General features: G+C 38.6%; 1 protein-coding gene across 4 annotated transcripts in view; it reads left to right on the top strand.

Annotated features, from left to right (window-relative positions):
* Positions 1-23,046, top strand: part of ENTHD1 (ENTH domain containing 1) — a 154,162-nt gene that overhangs the window by 34,377 nt on the left and 96,739 nt on the right. For all 4 annotated transcript variants that reach the window (XM_017859861.1, XM_017859863.1, XM_017859865.1 and 1 more), the window contains one exon: positions 22,322-22,440. In XM_017859861.1, the coding sequence (XP_017715350.1) occupies positions 22,322-22,440 (119 nt within the window). The remainder of the gene's footprint in view (positions 1-22,321; positions 22,441-23,046) is intronic.

The raw sequence follows: 23,046 nt of genomic DNA, 5'->3' as shown, positions 1-23,046 counted from the left end.
GTCAACAGTATTGAAATTAAGCCAATTAATAACCCTACAATGGCCTGTAAGTATTCAAGTGTAAGGAAGAGTCACAGGTTTCTCACTTTAATTCAAAAGCTAGAAATGATTAAACTTAGTGAGGAAGGCATGTTGAAAGCTGAAATAGGCTGAAAGGTAGGCCTCTTTTGCCAAACAGTTAGCTAAGTTATGAATGTAAAGGAAAAATTCTGGTAGGAAATTGGAAGTGCTGCTCCAGTGAATACAGGAATGATAAGAATGGGAAACAGCCTTTGCTGATATGGCCCTGGAGAAAGGTTGCATGGTCTGGATAGAAGATCAAACTAGCCCCAGTATCCCCTAAGCCAAAGCCTAATCCAGAACAAGGTTCTGTCTTTAATTCTGCAAAGACTGAGAGAGATGAGGAAACTGCAGAAGAAAATCTTGAAGCTAGCAGAGGTTGGTTCATAAGGTTTAAGGAAAGCAGCTGTCACCATAACATACAAGTACAAAGTGAAGCAGCAAGTACTGATGGAGAAGTGTAGCAAGTTATCCAGAAGATCTAGCTAAGGTAATTGATGAAGGTGGCTACCCTAAACAGATTTTCAATGTGGATGAAATAGCCTTTTGTTGGAAAAAGATGCCATCTGGGACTCTCATAGCTAGAGAGGAGAAGTCAATGCCTGGCTTCAAAGCTTCAAAGGACAGGTGACTCTCTTGTTAGGGACTAATGCAACTCGTGACTTTAAGTTGAAGCCAACTGCTCATTCATCATTCCAAAAATCCTAGTGCCCTTAAGATTTCTTTAAAAATATTACTGCTCATTGACAATGCACCTGGTCACCCAAGAGCTCTGATGGAGATGTACAAGGAGATTAATGTTGTTTTCATGCCTGCTAACACACAGTGTTTATTCTTCAGCCCATGGATCAAGGAGTGATTTCAACTTTCAAGTCTTATTACTGAAGAAATACATTTCATAAAGCTATGTCTTCCGTAGATAGTGATTCCTCTGATGGATCTGAGCAAAGTAAATTAAAAAACCTTCTGGAAAAGAGTCACCATTCTAGACGCCATTAAGAACATTTGTGATTCATGGGAGGAAGTCACAATTTCAATATTAACAGGAGTTGGAAAGAAGTGGATTCTAACCCTCATGGATGACTTTGAGGGGTTCAAGACTTCAGTGGATGAAGGAACTGCAGATGTGGTGGAAATAGTAAGAGAACTAGAATTTGAACTGGAGCCTGAAGATGTGACTGGATTGCTGCAATCTCATGATCAAACTTGAACAGATGAGGAGTTACTTCTTATGGATGAGCAAAGAAAGTGGTTTCTTGAGATGAAATCTACTCCTATGAAGATACTGTGAACTTATTGCACTGTCAACAAAGAATTCAGAATATTACATAAACTTAGTAGAAAGCAGTGGCAAGATTAGAGAGGACTCTAATTTTGAAAGAAGTTCTGTGGGTAAAATGCTATCAAAGAGCATCACATGCTACAGAGAAATCTTTTGTGAAAGGAAGAGTCAGTTGATGTTGCAGGCTTTATTGTTGTCTTACTTTAAAAAATTGCCACAGCTTTCCCAACCTTCAGCAGCAACTACCCTGATCTATCAGCAGCCCTCAACATGGAGACAGAACCCTCCACCAGCAAAAAGATGATGACTCACTGAAGGCTCAGATAATTGTTAGCCTTTTTAAATTAGCAATAAAGTATTATTTAATTAAGTTATGTATACGTATTTTTTAGGCAACATGGTATTGCATACATACTAAGTCTACTTAGTAGACTGCAGTCTAATGTAAACATAACTTTTATATGCACCGGGAAACAAAAAAGTTTGTGTGAGTCGCTTTACTGGAATATTTGCTTTATTGCAGTAATGTGGAACCCAACCCACCACAGTATCTTCAAGGTGTGCCTGTATATCAGGCAGAGGGAACAGCAGGGCAGATGCTCTGAAGCTGGAACGAACTTGGCCTGGTTAATTGTAAGCTTAGGAAATGAATCCCTAAATTAATACAGAAGTAACTCAACTCTGATTTTATGATTCATGCAAGAAATTCTAGTTTATTGTTTTGTAATCACAGATTGCATTTTTTTTTTTTTTTTTTTGAGCCCAAGTTTCACTATTGTTGCCCAGGCTGGAGCGCAATGGCATGATCTCGGCTCACTGCAACCTCCACCTCCCGGGTTCAGGTGATTCTCCTGCCCCAGCCTTCCAGAGTAGCTGGGATTACAGGCGTGCGCCACTACGCCCAGCTACTTTTGTATTTTAAGTAGAGACAGGGTTTCTCCATGTTGGTCAGGCTGATCTCTTAACTCCCGACCTCGGATGATCTGCCCGCCTCGGCCTCCCAAAGCACTGGGATTACAGGCATGAGCCACCGTACCTGGCCCCACAGATTGCATTTTTAAACCTAAAATGATATTCTCCATCTTTATGACATGTCTCATTCACTACACTGAGCTATGAATGACTTGACTATTTTAAAAAAGTGAATCCATCTTCAAATGAAGTTTTGCTACGATTTATTATTTTTTACTACTACACATATTGAGTGTCTGGCTCACTATAATGCTGGACATGTTCTAAGGCCAGTAAGTAAATTCGCTGTATTTCTGCTCTAATGGAGGTTATAGCTTGTGATGTCCTATATGCTTTTTCTTTTTCTTTTCCTTTTCTTTTTTCTTTTTCTTCTGAGACAGGGTCTTGATCTGTCACCCCGGCAGGAGCACAGTGGTGTGATAATGACTCACTGCAGCCTGGAACTATTGAACTCAAGTAATCCTCCTGGCTTAGCCCACCAAGTAGCTGGGACTACAGGCACACACCGCCACACCCAGCTGACTTGAAAAAATACTTTTTTGAGACAAGATCTTGCTACCACGTTCTTCTAAGTCTGTTTCACGAAAAGATACTCTAAAAAAACTTTAGTCAATGATGGCATCATTACAGTAAATCTATAGTAAGAGTACCATTTAAAGTGAACAGTGAATGTTTGGATGTAAAATCTGTAGTAAATTTGTTTTAAAATCTGTTATTTTTATTTCATTTATCTGCTTTCTATATGAATACATCCTAGATATACAGATGTGTGTGTTTGTGTTCAAAAAAGAGTAATTGGATTGAGTAAACTTGGCAATACTAACCAATTCTATGTAGGCATTTGAATCTGAAGGTGTATTTTAAAGGAAGAAAGAAAACTGACAGTTTGGAGTTGGGGTAGGAAAAATAAGAAATTGAAGGGACATTCTTTTTTTTTTTTTTTTGAGATGAAGTTTCACTCTGTTGCCCAGGCTGGAGTACAATGGAGCAATCTTGGCTCACCACAACCTCTGCCTCCCAGGTTCAAGTGATTCTCCTGCCTCAGCCTCCCGAGTAGCTGGGATTACAGGCACATGTCACCACTCCTGGCTAATTTTGTATTTTTAGATGAAGTTTCACTCTGTTGCCCAGGCTGGAGTACAATGGAGCAATCTTGGCTCACCACAACCTCTGCCTCCCAGGTTCAAGTGATTCTCCTGCCTCAGCCTCCCGAGTAGCTGGGATTACAGGCACATGTCACCACTCCTGGCTAATTTTGTATTTTTAGATGAAGTTTCACTCTGTTGCCCAGGCTGGAGTACAATGGAGCAATCTTGGCTCACCACAACCTCTGCCTCCCAGGTTCAAGTGATTCTCCTGCCTCAGCCTCCCGAGTAGCTGGGATTACAGGCACATGTCACCACTCCTGGCTAATTTTGTATTTTTAGATGAAGTTTCACTCTGTTGCCCAGGCTGGAGTACAATGGAGCAATCTTGGCTCACCACAACCTCTGCCTCCCAGGTTCAAGTGATTCTCCTGCCTCAGCCTCCCGAGTAGCTGGGATTACAGGCACATGTCACCACTCCTGGCTAATTTTGTATTTTTAGATGAAGTTTCACTCTGTTGCCCAGGCTGGAGTACAATGGAGCAATCTTGGCTCACCACAACCTCTGCCTCCCAGGTTCAAGTGATTCTCCTGCCTCAGCCTCCCGAGTAGCTGGGATTACAGGCACATGTCACCACTCCTGGCTAATTTTGTATTTTTAGATGAAGTTTCACTCTGTTGCCCAGGCTGGAGTACAATGGAGCAATCTTGGCTCACCACAACCTCTGCCTCCCAGGTTCAAGTGATTCTCCTGCCTCAGCCTCCCGAGTAGCTGGGATTACAGGCACATGTCACCACTCCTGGCTAATTTTGTATTTTTAGATGAAGTTTCACTCTGTTGCCCAGGCTGGAGTACAATGGAGCAATCTTGGCTCACCACAACCTCTGCCTCCCAGGTTCAAGTGATTCTCCTGCCTCAGCCTCCCGAGTAGCTGGGATTACAGGCACATGTCACCACTCCTGGCTAATTTTGTATTTTTAGATGAAGTTTCACTCTGTTGCCCAGGCTGGAGTACAATGGAGCAATCTTGGCTCACCACAACCTCTGCCTCCCAGGTTCAAGTGATTCTCCTGCCTCAGCCTCCCGAGTAGCTGGGATTACAGGCACATGTCACCACTCCTGGCTAATTTTGTATTTTTAGATGAAGTTTCACTCTGTTGCCCAGGCTGGAGTACAATGGAGCAATCTTGGCTCACCACAACCTCTGCCTCCCAGGTTCAAGTGATTCTCCTGCCTCAGCCTCCCGAGTAGCTGGGATTACAGGCACATGTCACCACTCCTGGCTAATTTTGTATTTTTAGATGAAGTTTCACTCTGTTGCCCAGGCTGGAGTACAATGGAGCAATCTTGGCTCACCACAACCTCTGCCTCCCAGGTTCAAGTGATTCTCCTGCCTCAGCCTCCCGAGTAGCTGGGATTACAGGCACATGTCACCACTCCTGGCTAATTTTGTATTTTTAGATGAAGTTTCACTCTGTTGCCCAGGCTGGAGTACAATGGAGCAATCTTGGCTCACCACAACCTCTGCCTCCCAGGTTCAAGTGATTCTCCTGCCTCAGCCTCCCGAGTAGCTGGGATTACAGGCACATGTCACCACTCCTGGCTAATTTTGTATTTTTAGATGAAGTTTCACTCTGTTGCCCAGGCTGGAGTACAATGGAGCAATCTTGGCTCACCACAACCTCTGCCTCCCAGGTTCAAGTGATTCTCCTGCCTCAGCCTCCCGAGTAGCTGGGATTACAGGCACATGTCACCACTCCTGGCTAATTTTGTATTTTAGATGAAGTTTCACTCTGTTGCCCAGGCTGGAGTACAATGGAGCAATCTTGGCTCACCACAACCTCTGCCTCCCAGGTTCAAGTGATTCTCCTGCCTCAGCCTCCCGAGTAGCTGGGATTACAGGCACATGTCACCACTCCTGGATAATTTTGTATTTTTAGTAGAGACGGGGTTTCTCCATGTTGGTCAGACTGGTCTTGAACTCCCTACCTCAGGTGATCTGCCTGCCTCTGCCTCCCAAAATGCTGGGATTACAGTTGTGAGCCACCACGTCCGGTCATGAGGGGGACATTCTTAATGTGACAGGAGAAGTAGCAAATTAAAACTCAAAGAGCGGTAGCTAAGTTAGAATGAGATGCATCCACAAGTTATGATAGTAGACGCCACAAAAATGCTAGCCGCTTAAACATACAAATTTACTTCTCTCTTCTGAAATACTCCCTTGTAGGTATTCTATGACTGATATGGCTCTCCAAGATGTTGGCTTCAGGGCTATTTTTGAGTCTTGTTGCTCCACCAAACTCAGCGTTTAAATTCCACTTCATGGTCCACTTCCACTTTCTGAGTCATAGCTGCTTGAGCTCCCGCCATCACACCTGCCTTCTAGCCAGTAGAAAGGAAGGGAGATTGAAAATGTGAATGTCTCTTCCCTTTTAAAATTTTTTTGTCCTTTTTTTTTTTTTACAAGGACACTTATTAAAAGTTGCTTATAACATTTTAGCTCACACATTATTTTTTAGTACTTAGTCTCACTGAGACTCCTAGCTACAAAGGAGGTTGAGAAATATCATCTGCCCAGATAAAAGTTAAGAGATTCTGTTATTAAGGAAGATGGAGAGAATAAATGCTGGGGATCACAAATCGTTTCTACAATAGTGGGAAAGAATACAAGCAAGACACAGATTAGGCATGGTAATATAGAGTTGTCTGACTAAATGGAATAAAAATATAAATCTGAATATGTAAAATAGTAGGGACAGATAGCTGAGAGTACTCAGAGCAATTCATAAATGACCTAATAAACTCAATTTGATATGAGTAGCAACTAGGAACCATTGTAGGCCTTGGAGAACAGAAGGGATGTTTAGCTTAGTCACAGAACTGAGCTTCCTTATTACTGAAAACAGCTGTTTGTGGAAGATAATTCTTTTTGCTTTGTGTAGAAATGAAGGAGATACAAATTGAACGAAGCTTGTAAGAGAGAGTTGTTTCAATCCAGGCATCCAGGACCTGCTCCTAGGGTTGTAGAAATGAGGAAACAGTAATGTTTAAAGATAAACTGTAGAGAGGCAATGGGGGTAAGTGGATGATGTATTGGAGAAGAAAGAAACTGAAATTGACTAACATTTGCATTAAAGAAAATGGAGGCAAGTGATGATATCATACAGGTAAATTTTCATTAGAAGGAGTCTAAAGATGTCTCTAAGTTATTTAGTTACAGCGAAATGTAAAATTGAATGCAGGAAATGTGATTTCCAGCCTTCAAGACCTAGAGCTGAAACAGCTGTGCCTCCCTTCTTTATGGTGAATCAGCGAGGGAAAAGAGGCACTTTAAAGAAGGTGTTATATACACATCGCCACTTCTACTTCTTTTTTTTTTTCTTTTCTTGGATGTTTTCCCAAGTTTTAATTCTAGGAGATAGCTTGGGTGGTTTTTGTTTAGATGCTTCTGATGTGTGAAGGAAGAGATGGGCTAAAGGATCTTTGCTGCTTGATGGCAAGACAGAACAATATAAAAAGGAGAGTTATAACTCAGCTCTAATGTCAGGCCATTTTTGTAGAGGCAACAGTTATTACGAAAAGGATCTCCAGAGGCACTACTTACAGCCAGACCAGCAGAACTTTACCTGTGTTGGTTATCTGATCTTCCATAAAGAGCTCTTCACTAGCATCATTCTTTGCAACAGAACTTTACCTGTATTAAGGATTACTCTGGTCTGTGTCAAATGTAATAGCATTCCATATAATGGAAAAATTTCCCTAAAAACTATCATTGCTGTTGAACCAAAATTATACAGTAGGTCCTTGAATAACATCCTTTTGTTCAGTGTTGTTATAACTGGTGAGAAAAACATCAATTCCTGGCTGAGGCCCCTGTCTGTATGGAGTTTGCACACTCTTCCCCGTCTGCGTGGGCTTTCTCCATGTTCTCTGCTTTTCTCCCGCTTCCCAAGGATGTGCACAGCAGGTGAATCGGCATGTCTGAATGGTCCCCGTCCAAGTGAGTGTGGAGTGGGTGTGAGTGCACCCTGCAATGAAGCAGCGTCCCTGTCCAGGGCTGGTTCCCACCTTGTGCCCTGAGCTTCCAGGATGGGCTCCAGCCACCTGTGACCCTGAAGGGAGCAGATAATCATCTTTTTACTAATCTTCCTTAAATGTATGTATAGCTCACATTTATTTCAATGTTTAATAATAAAAGTGGGCCAACCTCAGTGGCTCATGCCTGTAATTCCAGCACTTTGGGAGGCCAAAGCAGGCGGATCACCTGAGACCAGGAGTTCAAGACCAGCCTGGCCGACATGGTGAAACCCCCGTCTCTAGTAAAAATACAAAAATTAGCAAGGCATGATGGTGGTTGCCTGTAGTCATAGCTACTCAGGAGGCTGAGGCAGGAGAATTACTTGAACTTGGGAGGCAGAGGTTGCAGTGAGCTGAGATCACGCCACTGTACTCCAGACTGGGTGACAGAGCAAGACTGTATCTCAAAAAATAATAAGAAGAATAAAAGTGTTTTGGGGTTTTTTGTTGTTGTTGTTTGTTTTGAGATAGAGCCTCACCCTGTTGCCCAGGCTGGAGTGCAGTGGCACGATCGCAGCTCACTGCAACCTCTGCCTCTCAGGTTCAAGCGATTCTCCTGCCTCAGCCTCCTAAGTAGCTGGGACCACAGGTGCCTGCCACTACACCCGGCTAATTTTTGTACTTTTTAAGTAGAGACAGGGTTTCACCATATTGGCCAGGCTGGTCTCGAACTCCTGACCTTGTGATCCACCCGCCTCTGCCTCCCATATGTTTTGGTCTTTATTTAGAAATTTGGTGACATTTTTGTGACTAGAAATATCCTATAGGAACTTAGTTCTTGTTTATATTAATTAGCCTATGGTAAAATTGGCTTCATTATACATTGTTTCCCTTAAAGTAGCAATTTCCAAGAGACTGTGGACATCATGAAATGAGGACTTGCTGTACTGCAAAGTAGTTGTCATTTTTTTTTCAAAAAAAAAAAAAAAAAAAAACAGCAATGTTGATGTTGTTACGTCCTACAAAGAGCTTTGTACTAACAGAATTGATGTGGAGTCATGCTTGGTTGCCTTGCCACATGTAGATGAGATGGCAGGGCTTATGGTACAAACTGTGGTTGTAACGAAAACATTTGCATTGATAAATGTCAAACAGCTGATCTTTTGATCTTTTAAATTTAAAAATAAATATATAAAAATAATGTATATCTCTACCACCCTAAACTGTTAACATCTTAGAATATAGTCGTGTCATATAATGATGTTTCAGTCAGCGGTGGACTGCGTGTATGATGCTGGTCCCATAAGATTATAATATATTTTTACTGTACCTTTTCTATGTTTAGATATGTTTAGGTACACAAATTCTTCCATTGTGTTACAATTGCCATCGTGTTACAATTGCCTACCACATTCAGTACAGTAATATGCTATACAAGTTCATTGCTTAGGAGCAATAGGCTATACCGTATAGCCCAGGTGTGTAGTAAGCTCTACCATCTCGATGTGTGTAAGCACACTCTATGATGTTTATGCAACAATGAAATTGCCTAGCAGTGCATTTCTCAGAAAGCATCCCTGTTGTTAAGCTATGCGTAACTGTTTCTTTTTTATTTTGGTTTCAGCAAAACATTATACTCTTGTAAAACAATATAGGCTTGTTATACAATTACTCAGAAATAGCCATCATTAATATCAGATGATTGTAATTCTAGGCATCTTTTTTGTGTGACAGGGTCTCACTCTGTTGTCCAGGCTGGAGTACAGTGGCGCCATCACAGTTCACTGCCACCTTGGTCTCCCTAGGCTCAGGTGATCCTCCCACCTCAGCCTCCCAAGTAGCTGGGACTGCAGGCATGCGCCACCACACTAGCTAATTTTGGGTTTTGGGTTTTGTTTTTTTTTTTGATAGAAACAAAGTTTCACCATGTTGCCCAGGAAGGTCTCAAGCTCCTTGGCTCAAGCGATCTGGTCACCTCAGCCTCCCAAAGTGCTAGGATTACAGGTGTGAGCCATCATGCCTGGCCAGCATTTACAAAAAATCTATACATACATATAGAGAGATGGATAGCTAGAGATAAATTACTATTATTATTATTATTATTATTATTTATTATTATTATTTTTGAGACGGAGTCTTGCCTCTGTCGCCCAGGGCTGGGAGTGCAGTGGCGGATCTCAGCTCACTGCCAAGCTTCGCCTCCCGGCAAGGGTTTAAGGCCACTTCTCCTGCCTCGCCTCCCGGAGTAGCTGGGACTACAGGCGCCGCCACCACGCCCCGGCTTAGTATTTTTGTATTTTTAGTAGAAAACGGGGTTTCACGTGTTAGCCAGGGATGGTCTCGATCTCCTGTGACCTCGTGATCCGACCATCTCGGGCCCTCCCAAAGTGCCTGGGGAATTACAGGCTTGAGCCACCGATGCCTAGCGCCGAGATAAATTATTTTTTATAAAATGGAATTATATGCTGTTTTTTAGTAAAAAATATTAAATATTAAAGGGAGATCGAGACCATCCTGGCTAACACAGTGAAACCCTGTCTCTACCAAAAATACAAAAAATTAGCTGGGTGTGGTGGTGGGCACCTGTAGTCCCAGCTACTCGGGAGGCTGAGGCAGGAGAATGGCGTGAACCTGGGAGGCGGAGCTTGCAGTGAGCCGAGATTGTGCCACTGCACTGCAGCCTAGGCGACAGAGCGAGACTCCATCTCAAAAAAAAAGAAAAAAAAAATAGTAAAAGTCTCCTTCTGGCAATGAGACTAGGAACTCCATTTACTGCACAATAACCAAAGACTGGAAGTGACACACTATTTGAGACACTACTGGCCTCATAAGAAGTATGGGAAGTCTCTAAGATTCTCTTTTTGAAAAATGTAAAGCAAAATAAGAACAGCACATGTGAGCTGGTCAGTGACTTGGCATTCTGCCTGTGGGAAGCTGCAGGTAACTGTAAGCGTTGAGTTGCTTAAGAGCAGTTATTAGTAGATCAGAGAATGAGTTTGGGGCCTGTCTTGAGCATTGGGAAGGAAAGCCTTGGATTACTATGCTGAACCCAGACCCTCAAGGGGACTGAATTGAGAAAGTGTACTCAGTTCATAAGTTAGGTCCAATAGGATTTTCACCAGTTTAAGACAAGCAACGAGCTCACAATCCAATATCACCAAACCAGGAGAAGGTAAGCAGCAAAGCACATACTTAATCCCCCAAGGACTGTAGATATTGGAAAGGTCAGATACAGAACAGCTGTGTATTTACATAAATAAAGGATATAATCACATGCATCACCAATTATCAAGGGATTATTAGGACTGAGTGGATGAATTCGAAAAAAGGGAACTTGCAGAAACGAGAAATACTACTGAACTAAAAAAATGTATTTAGTGAGCTAGAAGATATGCCCGAAGAAAATGGAAAATATGAAAGTAATATTAATTAAGCCATATGGAGGATACTGCTACAAAGGAGCGACAATTAATTACTGTACTAGAAAACTTCTCATCTTCTACAGTAGAAGCCTGATGACAGTGACATAGTATCTTAGAAATGCTGTAGGAAAATAACAGCCTATAATTGTGTACCAGCGAAACTATCATTTAAGGGTGAGGGTGAAATAGTTATTTATAGATGAATAAAAAAACAGAGAGAGTTTACAGCCATGAGACCTGCATTAAGGGTATACTTCAAAAAGAGGAAAATTATTCCAGAAAGATAGTTGAAAATTCAAGAGACAATAATGAATGGTAAACACACACACATAAATATATATGTATCATAAACATTTTCTGTATAAATCTAATTTTTGAGTTAAGAAAAAGACAATTAGAATAGTGGGTAGCCATGGTATGTAAGTGGGAATGGGCAGGTTCAGAGTTGTGTTCTAAAGGTCCTTGTGTTTTTAAGAGAAGGTAATTAATATTCTTTGACTGTAAACTTTTAAAGGTAAACGTGCATGATAAACTTTCAAGAATAAACTTTAAAAGAAGAGAAATAGAGTGCATAAACTCCAGACAAGTGGCAAGAAGAAGTAGAATGAGAAAAAAATAAAATTTTATAAAGGGCAAAAAGCATAAAATGAAACAAATAGAAATTTGCAAAAGTAAAATAAATAATAGAAATAAGCCCAAATAGATTAATAATGGCAGTAAATAGTAGTAGATTAAACTCATCTATTAAAAGGCAGAGACTATCAGATTGGGGAAAAAGAAATCCAGATATATGCTGCAAGCATAAATTCACATAAAGATTGAAAGCAACATATGGAAAAAGGTAAGTCAGGCATATATAAGCTAAAAGAAGGCTGGTATAGCTACTTAATAACAGGCAAAGGAGACTTTAAAGCCAAGAGCATTAAGGATAATAATAAGATGCTTAATTCCCCAGGAAGATGTAACAGTTCTAAATGTGAATATACCCAGTAAAATAACTTCAAAGTATATAAAGCAAAAATTGGTAGAAATACAGGAAGAAATTGAGACATCTACCATTATAGTAGATAACTTCTTAACATCTTTATTGATAGGTGAAGGACATAAGACTTTTTAAAATATGGATTTTATAATTGATTATATGTGTTATAAAGGAAACACATATAATAGTATTTTGGTAAGAAAACGTGTCCTATATGAAAAATCTGTTTCATATAGGACACGTTTTCTTACCAAGATACTATTAAATTTGAAGTTAAGAAAAAATGTAAATAAAAAATTTCCCTACATTTGAATGTGGCATTATTTCTTTTAGAATAAGTTGGAAGAAAAGGATTTCGGTACTCCTTGCTAGGTCAGCTTTGTAGTGGAGGTCCTAGCCATCACAGTAAAACAAGCAAGAGAAATTAAAAATGTAAGTATCAGAATGGAAGACATGAGCATCACTGGTAAATTATAGGATTTTCATATAGAAAACTTCAAAAGACCTACGGACATATTTAAAATAATGAGTCTTAGAAAGATGGCTGGCTATAACATCAAAACAAAATCAAGTTCTATTCTATATATCAGCAACAAAAATTAAACATAATTTTTAAGACACCATTTATAATAGCTAAAAATCTTGATGTAGGAATAAGTCTTAACCAAAGAAGTACAAAATCTGTACACTGTAGGTTATAATGCTTAATTGAAATACATTAAGGACCTATATAAATGGAAAGATTCCATTTTTATTAAAATAATAATGTAAACATGGCAGTTCTCTCCAAATTGTCTAGATTTAGTGGAGGGTTTCTCAGCCTTGATACTACTGGTATTTTGAAACAGATCATTCTTTGTTGTGGGGGCTGTGCATTGCAGGATAGTTAGCATCATCCCTGGCCTGTATCCACTGGATGCTATTAGCAAACATCCCTTCCTGTTGTATTGAATCAAAAGTCTGCAGACATTGCCAAATGTCCCCTGGGGGCCAAATTGTTCCCAGTAGAGAACTGCTGATTCAGTGCAGTTACAATCAAAATCCAAAAAGGATTTTAAGAGTTGAATTTGATGTACTGATTCCAAAATTTACCTGGAAGAATAAAAAGTTCCAGAGTATTCAAAACATTCCTAAAATAGAGTAAGGTGGAGGGCTTGCCTTTCTAAATAACAAGACTAAAATTTTACTGATCATGACAGTGTGGTATGGATGCAGGATAGGTGTGTGGACCAATGGAACAAACCATAACCCTAGGAAACAGGCCTGGGCCACTACGGAATCAGTAAATGACAGAAGTGGCATTTTTGAATAGTGGAGAAAAAATGAACTACTCAATAAATAATACTGGGATAATTTTTTATCCATATTGTAAAAATGAAATGAGGTCTCTACCTGGATGAATTAAGGATTTACAGGTAAAAAGGCAAAACTTTGAAATGTTTAGAAGAAAACTTAGAATATATTTTTTACATTGAAATAGGGAAGTATTTCATAAACAGAAAAAGTGCACATTATTTTTTGAAAGTGTTTATGAATTTGACATTTGTGGTAGGCAGAGTTCTGAGGAGAAGCCCCATGACCCTTACCTGTATACAGTCCTCTTCCCTTTGAGCATGGGTGGAACCTGTGAATATGATGAATCACCACCCTCATGATTGTTATATTCTATGGCAAAAAAGGTATTATGCTGGTAGGCCCTATCTAATCAGATGAGTCCTTTAGAAGCAGAGAGTTGGCCGGGCGTGGTGGCTCACATCTGTAATCCCAGCACTTTGCGGGGCCAAGGTGGGCAGATCATGAGGTCAGGAGATGAAGACCATCTTGGCCTACATGGTGAAACACCGTCTCTACTAAAAATACAAAAATCAGCTGGGCGTGGTGGTGCACACCTGTAGTCCCAGCTACTCAAGAGGCTGAGGCAGGAGACTCACTTGAACCCAGGAGGCAGAGGTTGCAGTGAGCCCAGATTGTGCCACTGTACTCCAGCCTAGTGACAGAGACTCTGTATCAAAAAATAATAATAATAATTAATTAAAATAAAATCAGAGAGTTTTCTCTAGCTGGTGGCCAAAGAGGGAGTCAGAAAGATTCCAAGTGTGAGAAGGATTTGAAGCACTATTGTTGGCTTGAAGATGGAGTTATAAGGAATGCAAGTGGCCTCGAAGGTGAGAGTGGCCCCTGGTTGCCAGCTAGCAAGGAAATGGGGACTTTAGTCCCACAGTTGCAAGGAGCGGAATTCTGCCAACAGCTGGATTGAGCTTGGAAGTGGATTCTTCCCCAGGGTTTCCAAATGACAATCCAGCTTGGCCAACACCTTGACTCTTGACTTTGGCTTTGTGAAACCCAGAAACAGAGAACCCAGTTAACCTGCCTGCACTTCTGACTATAGAACTGTGAGGTAATAAATGGTGGTTGTTTTAGGCCACTAAGTTTGTGGTAATTTGTTATAGCATCATTAGAACAAATGATCTTATAGCATCATTAGAAAACTAATAAAACTATATTATCTTTTATTTTCTGTGCTTTTGGGGTCATATACAAAAATTCTTTGCCCAGACCAATATCAAGAAGTTTTTCCCCATTGGGTGTGGTACCTCATGCCTTTACAGGTGGCTCATGCCTCTCAGCACTTTGGGAGATCAAGGCGGAAGAATTTCTTGAGCCCAGGAGTTTGAGACCAGCCTGAGCAACACAGCGAGACCCTGTTTCTTAAGAAAAAAAAAAATTAGCTGGGCATGGTGGCATGTGCCTGCAGTCCCAGCTATTCAGGAGGCAGAAATGGGAAGATTGCTTGAGCCCGAGAGGTAGAGGCTACAGTGAGCTGTGATCACACCACTGCCCTCCAATCTGGGTGACATACCAAGACCCTGTCTCAAAAAGAAACTTTTCCCTATGTTTTCTTCTAGTAGTTTTACAGATTCAGGTCTGGCATTTTAAGTCTTTTATCCATTTTAAGTTGATTTTTATATGTGTGGTGGATATCCAGTGTTCCCAGCACCACTTATCAAAGAAACTGTCCTTTCCCCATTGTGTGTTCTTGGTACCTTTGTTGATCAGTTGGCCATAAATGCATGGATTTATTTCTGGGCTCTCTGTTCTGTTCCACTGGAACAGAATGTATGTCTGGTTTTGTGTCAGAACCACCCTATTTTGATTACTATAGTTTTGTAGTAGATTTTGAAGGAAAAAAAACACCATGTAAAAGTGAAAAAAAAAAAGCCACAAAATGGGAAAATTTTCCAACACATATAACTGACAAAGGATTAGTATCCAGAATATATAAAAAATTCCTGCCAATCAGTGAGAAAGGAGTAGCTCAACAGAAAAAGAGGAAGCAAATATGAAAATCATTTCTAGAAAAACAGGAAACATGTAAGGCCAAGAAACATTTTTTTAAATGCTTAACTTTGTATTATGTAGTGACAGGAAACAATTATGAATTTTATGAAAGATATAATTTACAATAACTTAAAAAATGAATGCCACATTGTGAGGAATTTTCCTTCTGTTTTGAGCTACATTTTCTTCTGCATTTGGGATCTTTCTTTTATGCATGCCATCTTCCTTTCTTCTCTTTCATGCTTCTCCTTCCCTCCTTCTCTGCTCATTTTTCTACTGGAATGTTTTGTTTAGTTGCCAGGCCATGTCTTCACATCTTGCTGATGCTTAGGCAGCTCTCACTAGGCACTGTCTCTTGAAGATGGTAGAGTATAATGGTTAAGGGCTCAGGTCCTGGAGCCACACTGTCTGCATTTGAATCCTGACTGGTTGTATGGCCTTGGACTGGCTACTTAAGCCCTTGTGCTATAGTTTCACCTTCTGTAAAATGGGGTTGACATAGGCCCTGTGATGGAGTTGTTATAAGAAGTAAATGGGCTAATACAGAGTCAGCACAATAAACTTTGGCTGTTGTTTGTTCAGAAATACTTAGTGATTTCTTGACTCTTCCTATCATATCTGAGATCAGTTTGTTTTCTCCACCAGACTGCAGTCTGTGGGCTATTATTTTATCCATTTTTCTGTAGCAGATCTCAGCTGAGGCCATGTATGGTCTTCTTTAGAATACCTGAACTCTGCTCTATTTTTGAGTCTCTTATACAAGGTCCTGATCGTTCTACCTAGTTGAGGTATGTATCCTATTCCTGTGGGGGAGAGATACCTTCAAGCTTTAGATCATTCACCCAATTCAGTGTCAAACTGTGGCTTTCATGTCCGTTGAAGTGTAAGCATCTTAATTTACTCTGTTACACCCATTTTTTTTCTCTAGCTGTTTTCACCTCTCCTCAGTCATAAGTGGGAAGAAAACATTCTACATTCAGCTCCCTTTTTTCCCGACATGTGGATATTGATGAGAACTCTAAGGTTGTTGTCATCTTACCAGTATTGCTTCTGGGGGAGAAGGGATGTCCTAGATCTTGTTTCTTTTCTTGGCCACCAGTTATATTTATTCTTTTTCTTTTAAAAGTTGTAGTTATATCTGTTTCTATGTTAGATTGCTATTGACTTTTTAAAAAATCTCGTTGAGTATTGGGTGATGGGAATTCTGTGTTGCAGTTTCACTTTGCTGTCTTAACCCAGGAGTCAGCCACTGAATATGAAAACTTGCTTTTGTAGTGACTGTTTATTTTTCCTCGTCCCTGGAGCTGAGCATCTAACTTGGTTTATGAAGTTTCCTGTTTCTCATTATTCTTAAGTGAGAACTACTGGCAGTGTCTCAAATTTTATACGCTATTGTTAGCAAAATATTGAAATAAAATTGTCTCAACTCCATTTTTAAGATCTCCAGCAGTAAAAGTTGGTTTTCACTTTTCTTATCTACCTATTTCAAATTTAATTTTAAAAATCTACTTAAACATCTGTTTTCTTATTCTTCTCTTTTCACCTTAAAAAATACCTTTCCCCTAGTAATCTCAAAATTCATCTACCAAGAAAGAAGTACAGTAATTATGCATCTTTAATCTCAAAATTTATCTACCAAGAAAGATGTACGGTAATTTTACACTCCATCTCCTGTGTTTTGAAGCATTTCTCAGGTAAATAGAAGCAGAGCAATAAAGCAGCAACATAGAGGTTGTGTCTGTAGTGGATACTGTGGTGTGTCTCCCAGATCCTTGCTTCAAGATCAAGGCACTCTTGAGCTGTGGGAGGGGTGTTGGCTGTGGGCTCTCAACTGAATCCTCCTCTGGGAATTCCCAACAGCTGCAGAGAGCCTCTTCGTTCAAGATCATGCCCCCTAGCTAAGGGGTCCTACGTCAAGGCAGGACAACTGTGAAGAGCCATTCCAGCCTCAAGGCTCCTATAAGGATCAGCTGAGTCCTTTATTGCAACTGTGCTACAGTTATTGCAACTGCGCTTGCTTGACCCGAGCCTGCCTGCCTGACTCCCTCCTCACTGATTGTTTCTAAGAGCGCTCCCTAATGGCTCTCCCACGTACAAATCCGAGTCTGAGAGTCTGTTTCCTAGGGAACCCAACCTACAATGGCTTTTCCTCTAGATTTAAAATATAGGACAGTAATAATATGTGTACATAAATAGATAATGAGACTAGAGAATAAAGCAAATGGGGCAAAATGTTAACAATTGGTGAATCTGGATGAAGACCATATGGGCGTTCTTTGTACTATTCTTGTTACTTTTCTGTAAGCTTAAAATTATTACAAAATGAAAGTTAAAAAAAAATGACAAATACCAACTAATTTAAGATGCTTAAGTTTAACTATGTGCCAAAACAACAAAATTGGAGTCAAGGTTCCAAATTCACAATTCTGTAAAAGTTAGATATAAACTTAAGCACCATGAGACTTGACTTTTAGATCTTACAAGTTCTTCCTTAGTCCACTGAATATATTCTATGATGCAATATATTTGTTACTAAAAATTAATTTTTTAAGCAAATTACTTAATTTACTTACATTACACCTAAAAAGACCTGGTTATTAGATGCTAAATAATAAATGGAACAATTTGGAAATCCGTTCAACTTATGGAGCATTGCATTTCCAAAATGTGCTGGCGCATTGCTAATGCCTGATAATTTGAACGTCAGTTTGGTATCTCATCTGAGAAATATCACAGGGTTCACAAGTTCTGCTTTGTGGTATTATCTGAGTGGTGCAGGCTCAGTGGGATACACAGCTTCTTTCTAGATAGTTTCCACAAAGTACTTACAACCTTGGTATCGAAGCACTCATCTTTGAATGACTCAGTGGCTTCATTTCCTGCAGCATCATTACTTTTTCCTCTGAGGTTTCTCATTCACATACTAGTCTTCGTTGGCTTGTGACTTCACAGTGTCGATTGATAAGTAGCTTACAAGACTAAAGGGATCTCATTTCCACTAAGGAACTATAAGGAACTAAATGTATGTTCTGTCCTACTTGCTTGTGAAAATCCAGAAATAAATGTTGTATAATTAATTACCAAATCTAATTAAGCATACCTCACTTCCAGTGTTAGGCTATGTGATACTGAAAGAAAAGTTTAATGAGTTTCCATAGACCCACTATATTCTAATTGATTTCTTTCTTGCCTCGTAAGATAAGATAGGTTTACAACATTTAGGCTATTCTAGGCCAAAATGCATCTCCAACATGCAAGATATTTTTTCTTTCACGATTCTTGCTATTCTTCAGTTTCTCTCACAATTTACTTCAAAATTGACCTTCTGAAATTTTTACTAATCTACTTCTGTGATGTCTAAAACATAAGACCATATGATTTCAAAGATAATTTAGTTGCTGAATGCCGAGGGAGTGATAATGTAGTTGATTAAATCCAGTGAAAGTAGATAGATGATCTAAGCCCCAGGTCACTACTCTTTGCCAATATTAGTTACAAAATCTTGAAGCCCCAAATAAGCTCATTTTAATTATTCACTTTTATGTGAAGTTAAAACAAAATGAAAAGTTACAACCATAAATGAAAAATTCTTATTTCTTCAGTATCTCTGGCATCTACCATACTTTATCCCTTTGCCCACATAGTTCCTTCTGCTCAGCGTAATTTCTTTTTGCCTCTATACTTTTTGGAATCCTAGCCATCCTTCAAAGCCTTGTTCAAATTTTACTTCCCCCCTTTGTGGCTGTTTCTGATTACTCTGGTGCACATTGCCGTTTTCCTCCTTAGAGTATCTGTTCCTAAAATTAATTAATTCAAGAATGTTTAGCATATAATTGTGTTCTGTTTCCTGTTAGTCTGTATGTTAGACTTATATACCTAGTCAGCTATAAACTTCTAGAAGGTAAAGAACGTGCCTTGTATTACTGCTTTTCAGTATTTTTTTTTTTTTTGCATAACCCCTAAAATGATTTTGAAACGCTATGTACCTCCTCACACATTTTTAAGTTGATATATGAAGTTTTATAAGTATAAATAACTGCAAAGGATATAATTCTGGCACGTTGTAAATATTGACATTAAGGACAAAAGAAAAGAAAAAACAAGCAAACTGGTAAGTTACATTCATCTTTCAAATGTATCTGAAGGAATCTAAATACCATTGTGATTGATACCTGTAGCCATTCATTTGCAAAAAAAAATACATGAAGTCCTTAACTGTTAGAAATTTTACATTATTCCCTTTTCTCTTTGAAGTCATACGTTTATTCCACATTTCTTGCAGAATTTTATCCTAATATAAAATATTTTTATGCTTGGAAATCTTCTCTACATCAAATAGATGTAAAATTGAAATTATTTTTCTAAATTTTCTCTGACCAAAGGTTTTAACAGTTCTTCTAGATTGACTTATTACAATTATTGTTAGTATGCAGTCAATCAAAACCACATAAATGTATTATAAATTTGTATATTTGTTAAATATAATTTTATTAGAAATACATGTTTTTGTGAGATACTTGGAACTGCTCGTTTACCCACATAGGAATATGACTGATTGCTAGCTACAAGCAGGGCTCAGCAGAAATCCTGCCTCTGTTTTACTTATATTTATTTATATAAATATAAATGCTGAGAAAACCTGTTCACCTAAATCGTAGATGGGACAAGAAGGTGCTTTATTATAATAATGTCAATCAATTCTATGCATTCCTTCCAAGTAATATGCTGAAAATTATATAGTGATTTATTATAAAATATATTTTATCTCGACTGTTAACTCGATGAAGTCTTTCTTTAGTGTTGCTGAAAGCAAAGAATTAGAAACATTCTACTTAGAAAAAGATTTGTTAAACAGTCATAAGGAGTAATTTACTTTCTCAGTTTCTGGGAATAATACCACAAAAATTCATACTAAAATTTATCAAATAACTATTAATTAAACCTGTTATACTTTAACCGAATATACTCAGAAAGTGTGAGAAAAATTAAAATATTAATTGCAATATACCTGTCAATACAATTTTTTGAGAAAATGATTTTATTGCATTATATACTCTAAATATACTTTCATCGACTTTACAGAACCTCAGATTTGATTCATTCAATTTTTGGAAAATATTTACCATATAATGTAGTTGGCAAAGCCAGCTCTCATTGTTAAGACAACTAGCCAAATCAGATTTAAAGTTTCTTTCAGAAAATGTTTTACTGTATTAAAAGAAATGTATAAATAGATGTTTTCCTGGTTGTCTTCACACTCCTAAATCCTTTCCTAAGATGGATGGCAAAGGCACACAGCCTCATCAGGAGTTTGTTGCATTGGTGACATATGACACCCCTGCCTCTCATGCTTGCCTGGCTTTGCTCTCAGGGGACCCTTCCTTAGGAATAATGCATTATTTGATAATAGGTGAGAAATGAAAAACACAAGGACATTAAACAAAACTTGTCATCTGCCCTGCTGCCTCGTACTGTATCATATCAGAATATCAAACATGCTGGTGTGGACCAAAATACCTTGTTACTTATGCCATGCTTTCCCATTAAAAGAAATGTGTGGACAGGACAGACCATTTGTTTTTTTCTGCTTTGATTAAAGGAGGCTGCCTCTTTGTTAGTATTTTTAACTATTGTTTGGTGCCTTAGAAGTTTTAATGCTTGGGAAGATGTATCATAATAAGATGGGTGAGGATATGCCTTTCTTTTGTAAAGTGGGAGAAAATTGATTATTGGAGGGAAAGGGGAAAGAACTAGCCCGATAGCTCTGCCTAGTTGCATTCTCAGGCAGATCAGTTTTTGGAAAGAACATAGGTGGAAGCTGTGGATCTGGAAATTGCTTCCTTTAAAACTATCCATGCCCACCTAGCCCTTGGGAAATCTTTACATATCCCCAGCAGTGTGTATATACCAATTTGAAAGTAGTTTTCTTATACTTCTTATTGTGCCCAATGATATGCTGAGATACAGTTGGTACTAATACTTTCAGATTAGACTTTTTAGAGTTGGTACTAATATATAGTAGTTAACACAGGAAGGGAAAGATTAGGACTGTAAAAATATTGTTTAGCAAAAAGATATAAACAGAAATATCAGTTTATTTTCACTGGTTGTAATAGTACATTCTCAAATTGCTATGAAGGACTACCTGAGACTGGGTAATTGATAAAGAAAAGAAGTTTAATTGGTTTATGGTTCTGCAGGCTGTACAGGAAGCATGGCTGGGGAAGCCCCAGGAAACTTAAAATCATGGTGGAAGGCAGAGGGGAAGCAAGAATGTCCTACGTGGTTGGAGCAGGAGGAAGAGAGCGAAGCAGGAGGTGCTATGCACTTTTAAACAATCAGCTCTCATGAGAACTCACTATCACAAGAACAAGGGGGAAATCTGCCCCATGATCCAGTCACCTCTCACCAAGCCCCTCCTCCAACATTGGGGATTACCATTTGACATGAGACTTGGGTGGGGACACAAATCCAAACCATATCACAGGTATATTCTTTTATGTTCAAATCAAAATTTGAAAATTGTGTTGAGTTCTTTTATCTAATAATCTATACATTTCTGATTAGTTTCTCTTAGAACACATCAAATTCACACTGTAGTAATAAAGTTCTTTAAAATATTAAAATCATTATAGTTCTCATTCCTGCTTTGCTAAAATTTTATTTGAATACTTTTCACTTTTTCAGATTCTATTTTCTATACTATATTACACCTTATTTTTTAGAAAAGATGACTAAGTAATGTTATAACAGAGTTGTTGATGTAGGAAAGGGCTAGAATTTAAATTATGTTTCTAAATTTTCTGACCAAAGATTTTAATATTTATTCTAGATTGACTTATTATAATTATTGTTAGTATGCAGTCAATCAAAACCACATAAGTGTGTTATAAATTTGTATGGATATTTGTTAAATATAAAGAAAATAATTTTACTTTCTTAAGAATTTAAGTTGTATTTTTAAAATCAGTCTGAACTTCTCACTTACTACAAAGAGGCATACTAAAGTGATTAACACTCATAGGTTACCATTGGCAGATGGTTTATATTTAGCAGGAAAAAAAGGTATCTTCAGAAGTGATTAACTTACAAATTGTGAACTAATGTAAAAACATAACTGTGTTTTGCCAAAGTAAAATCTTAGCTTCATATTGTTGACAGAAAATGTGTGCAAGGCAGAATTGAAACAAGAGCATTGCCAAGATCTTCATTTGCCTACAGAAACTATGTTGTCCCAGGAAACACTTCCACTCAAGATTCATGGTTGGAAATCAACAGAGGTAAGTCTATAGTTTCCTATAGCTGCTGTAAGAAATCCCTGCAAATTTTGTGCCTTAAAACAAACAAATGTATTCTCTTCTGTAGGTTAGAAGCCTGACCCAGAGCTCAATGGGATAAAATCAAGGTGTCTGTAGGGCTGTGCTCTTTCTGGAGGCCCTAGTGGACGATTTGTTTTTATGTTTTGGGTTTTTTCTTTACTTTGTCTTTTGCAGCCTCATGTGTTCCAAGAGAAATTGTGCTTGTCTTTTAACTTCGCTTTTGGTGGCTTTTGTTATTCAGGGCTTTAAATATTAATAAGGTCATTATCAAAGTTTTCTTTTATGTTCTGTGCTTTTAAAAAAATCTTGAGAAATTCTTCCTTACCCTAATATAATAAAATCTCTTATTTTTTCTTCTAAGTGTTGAGGTTCTTATGTCCTCTAGAATTTTTCTGTATAGTAGAAGATAGAGTCCTTCTTTGCACCCTTGTGGTTAGGCAATATTTAATTTATTGAACAGTCTTTTCTACCCATTAAAAGAATTCTTACCGTGAAATAATTGCATACTCACAGGAAGTTGCAAAAATAGTACAGAGTCCCATATGCCCTTCTCTCAGCTCGCGCCAC

Source organism: Rhinopithecus bieti, unplaced genomic scaffold (genome assembly GCF_001698545.2).
Source record: "Rhinopithecus bieti isolate Rb0 unplaced genomic scaffold, ASM169854v2 scaffold_51734, whole genome shotgun sequence".
Lineage (NCBI taxonomy): Eukaryota > Metazoa > Chordata > Mammalia > Primates > Cercopithecidae > Rhinopithecus > Rhinopithecus bieti.
This window is presented reverse-complemented; position numbering and strand designations above follow the sequence as displayed.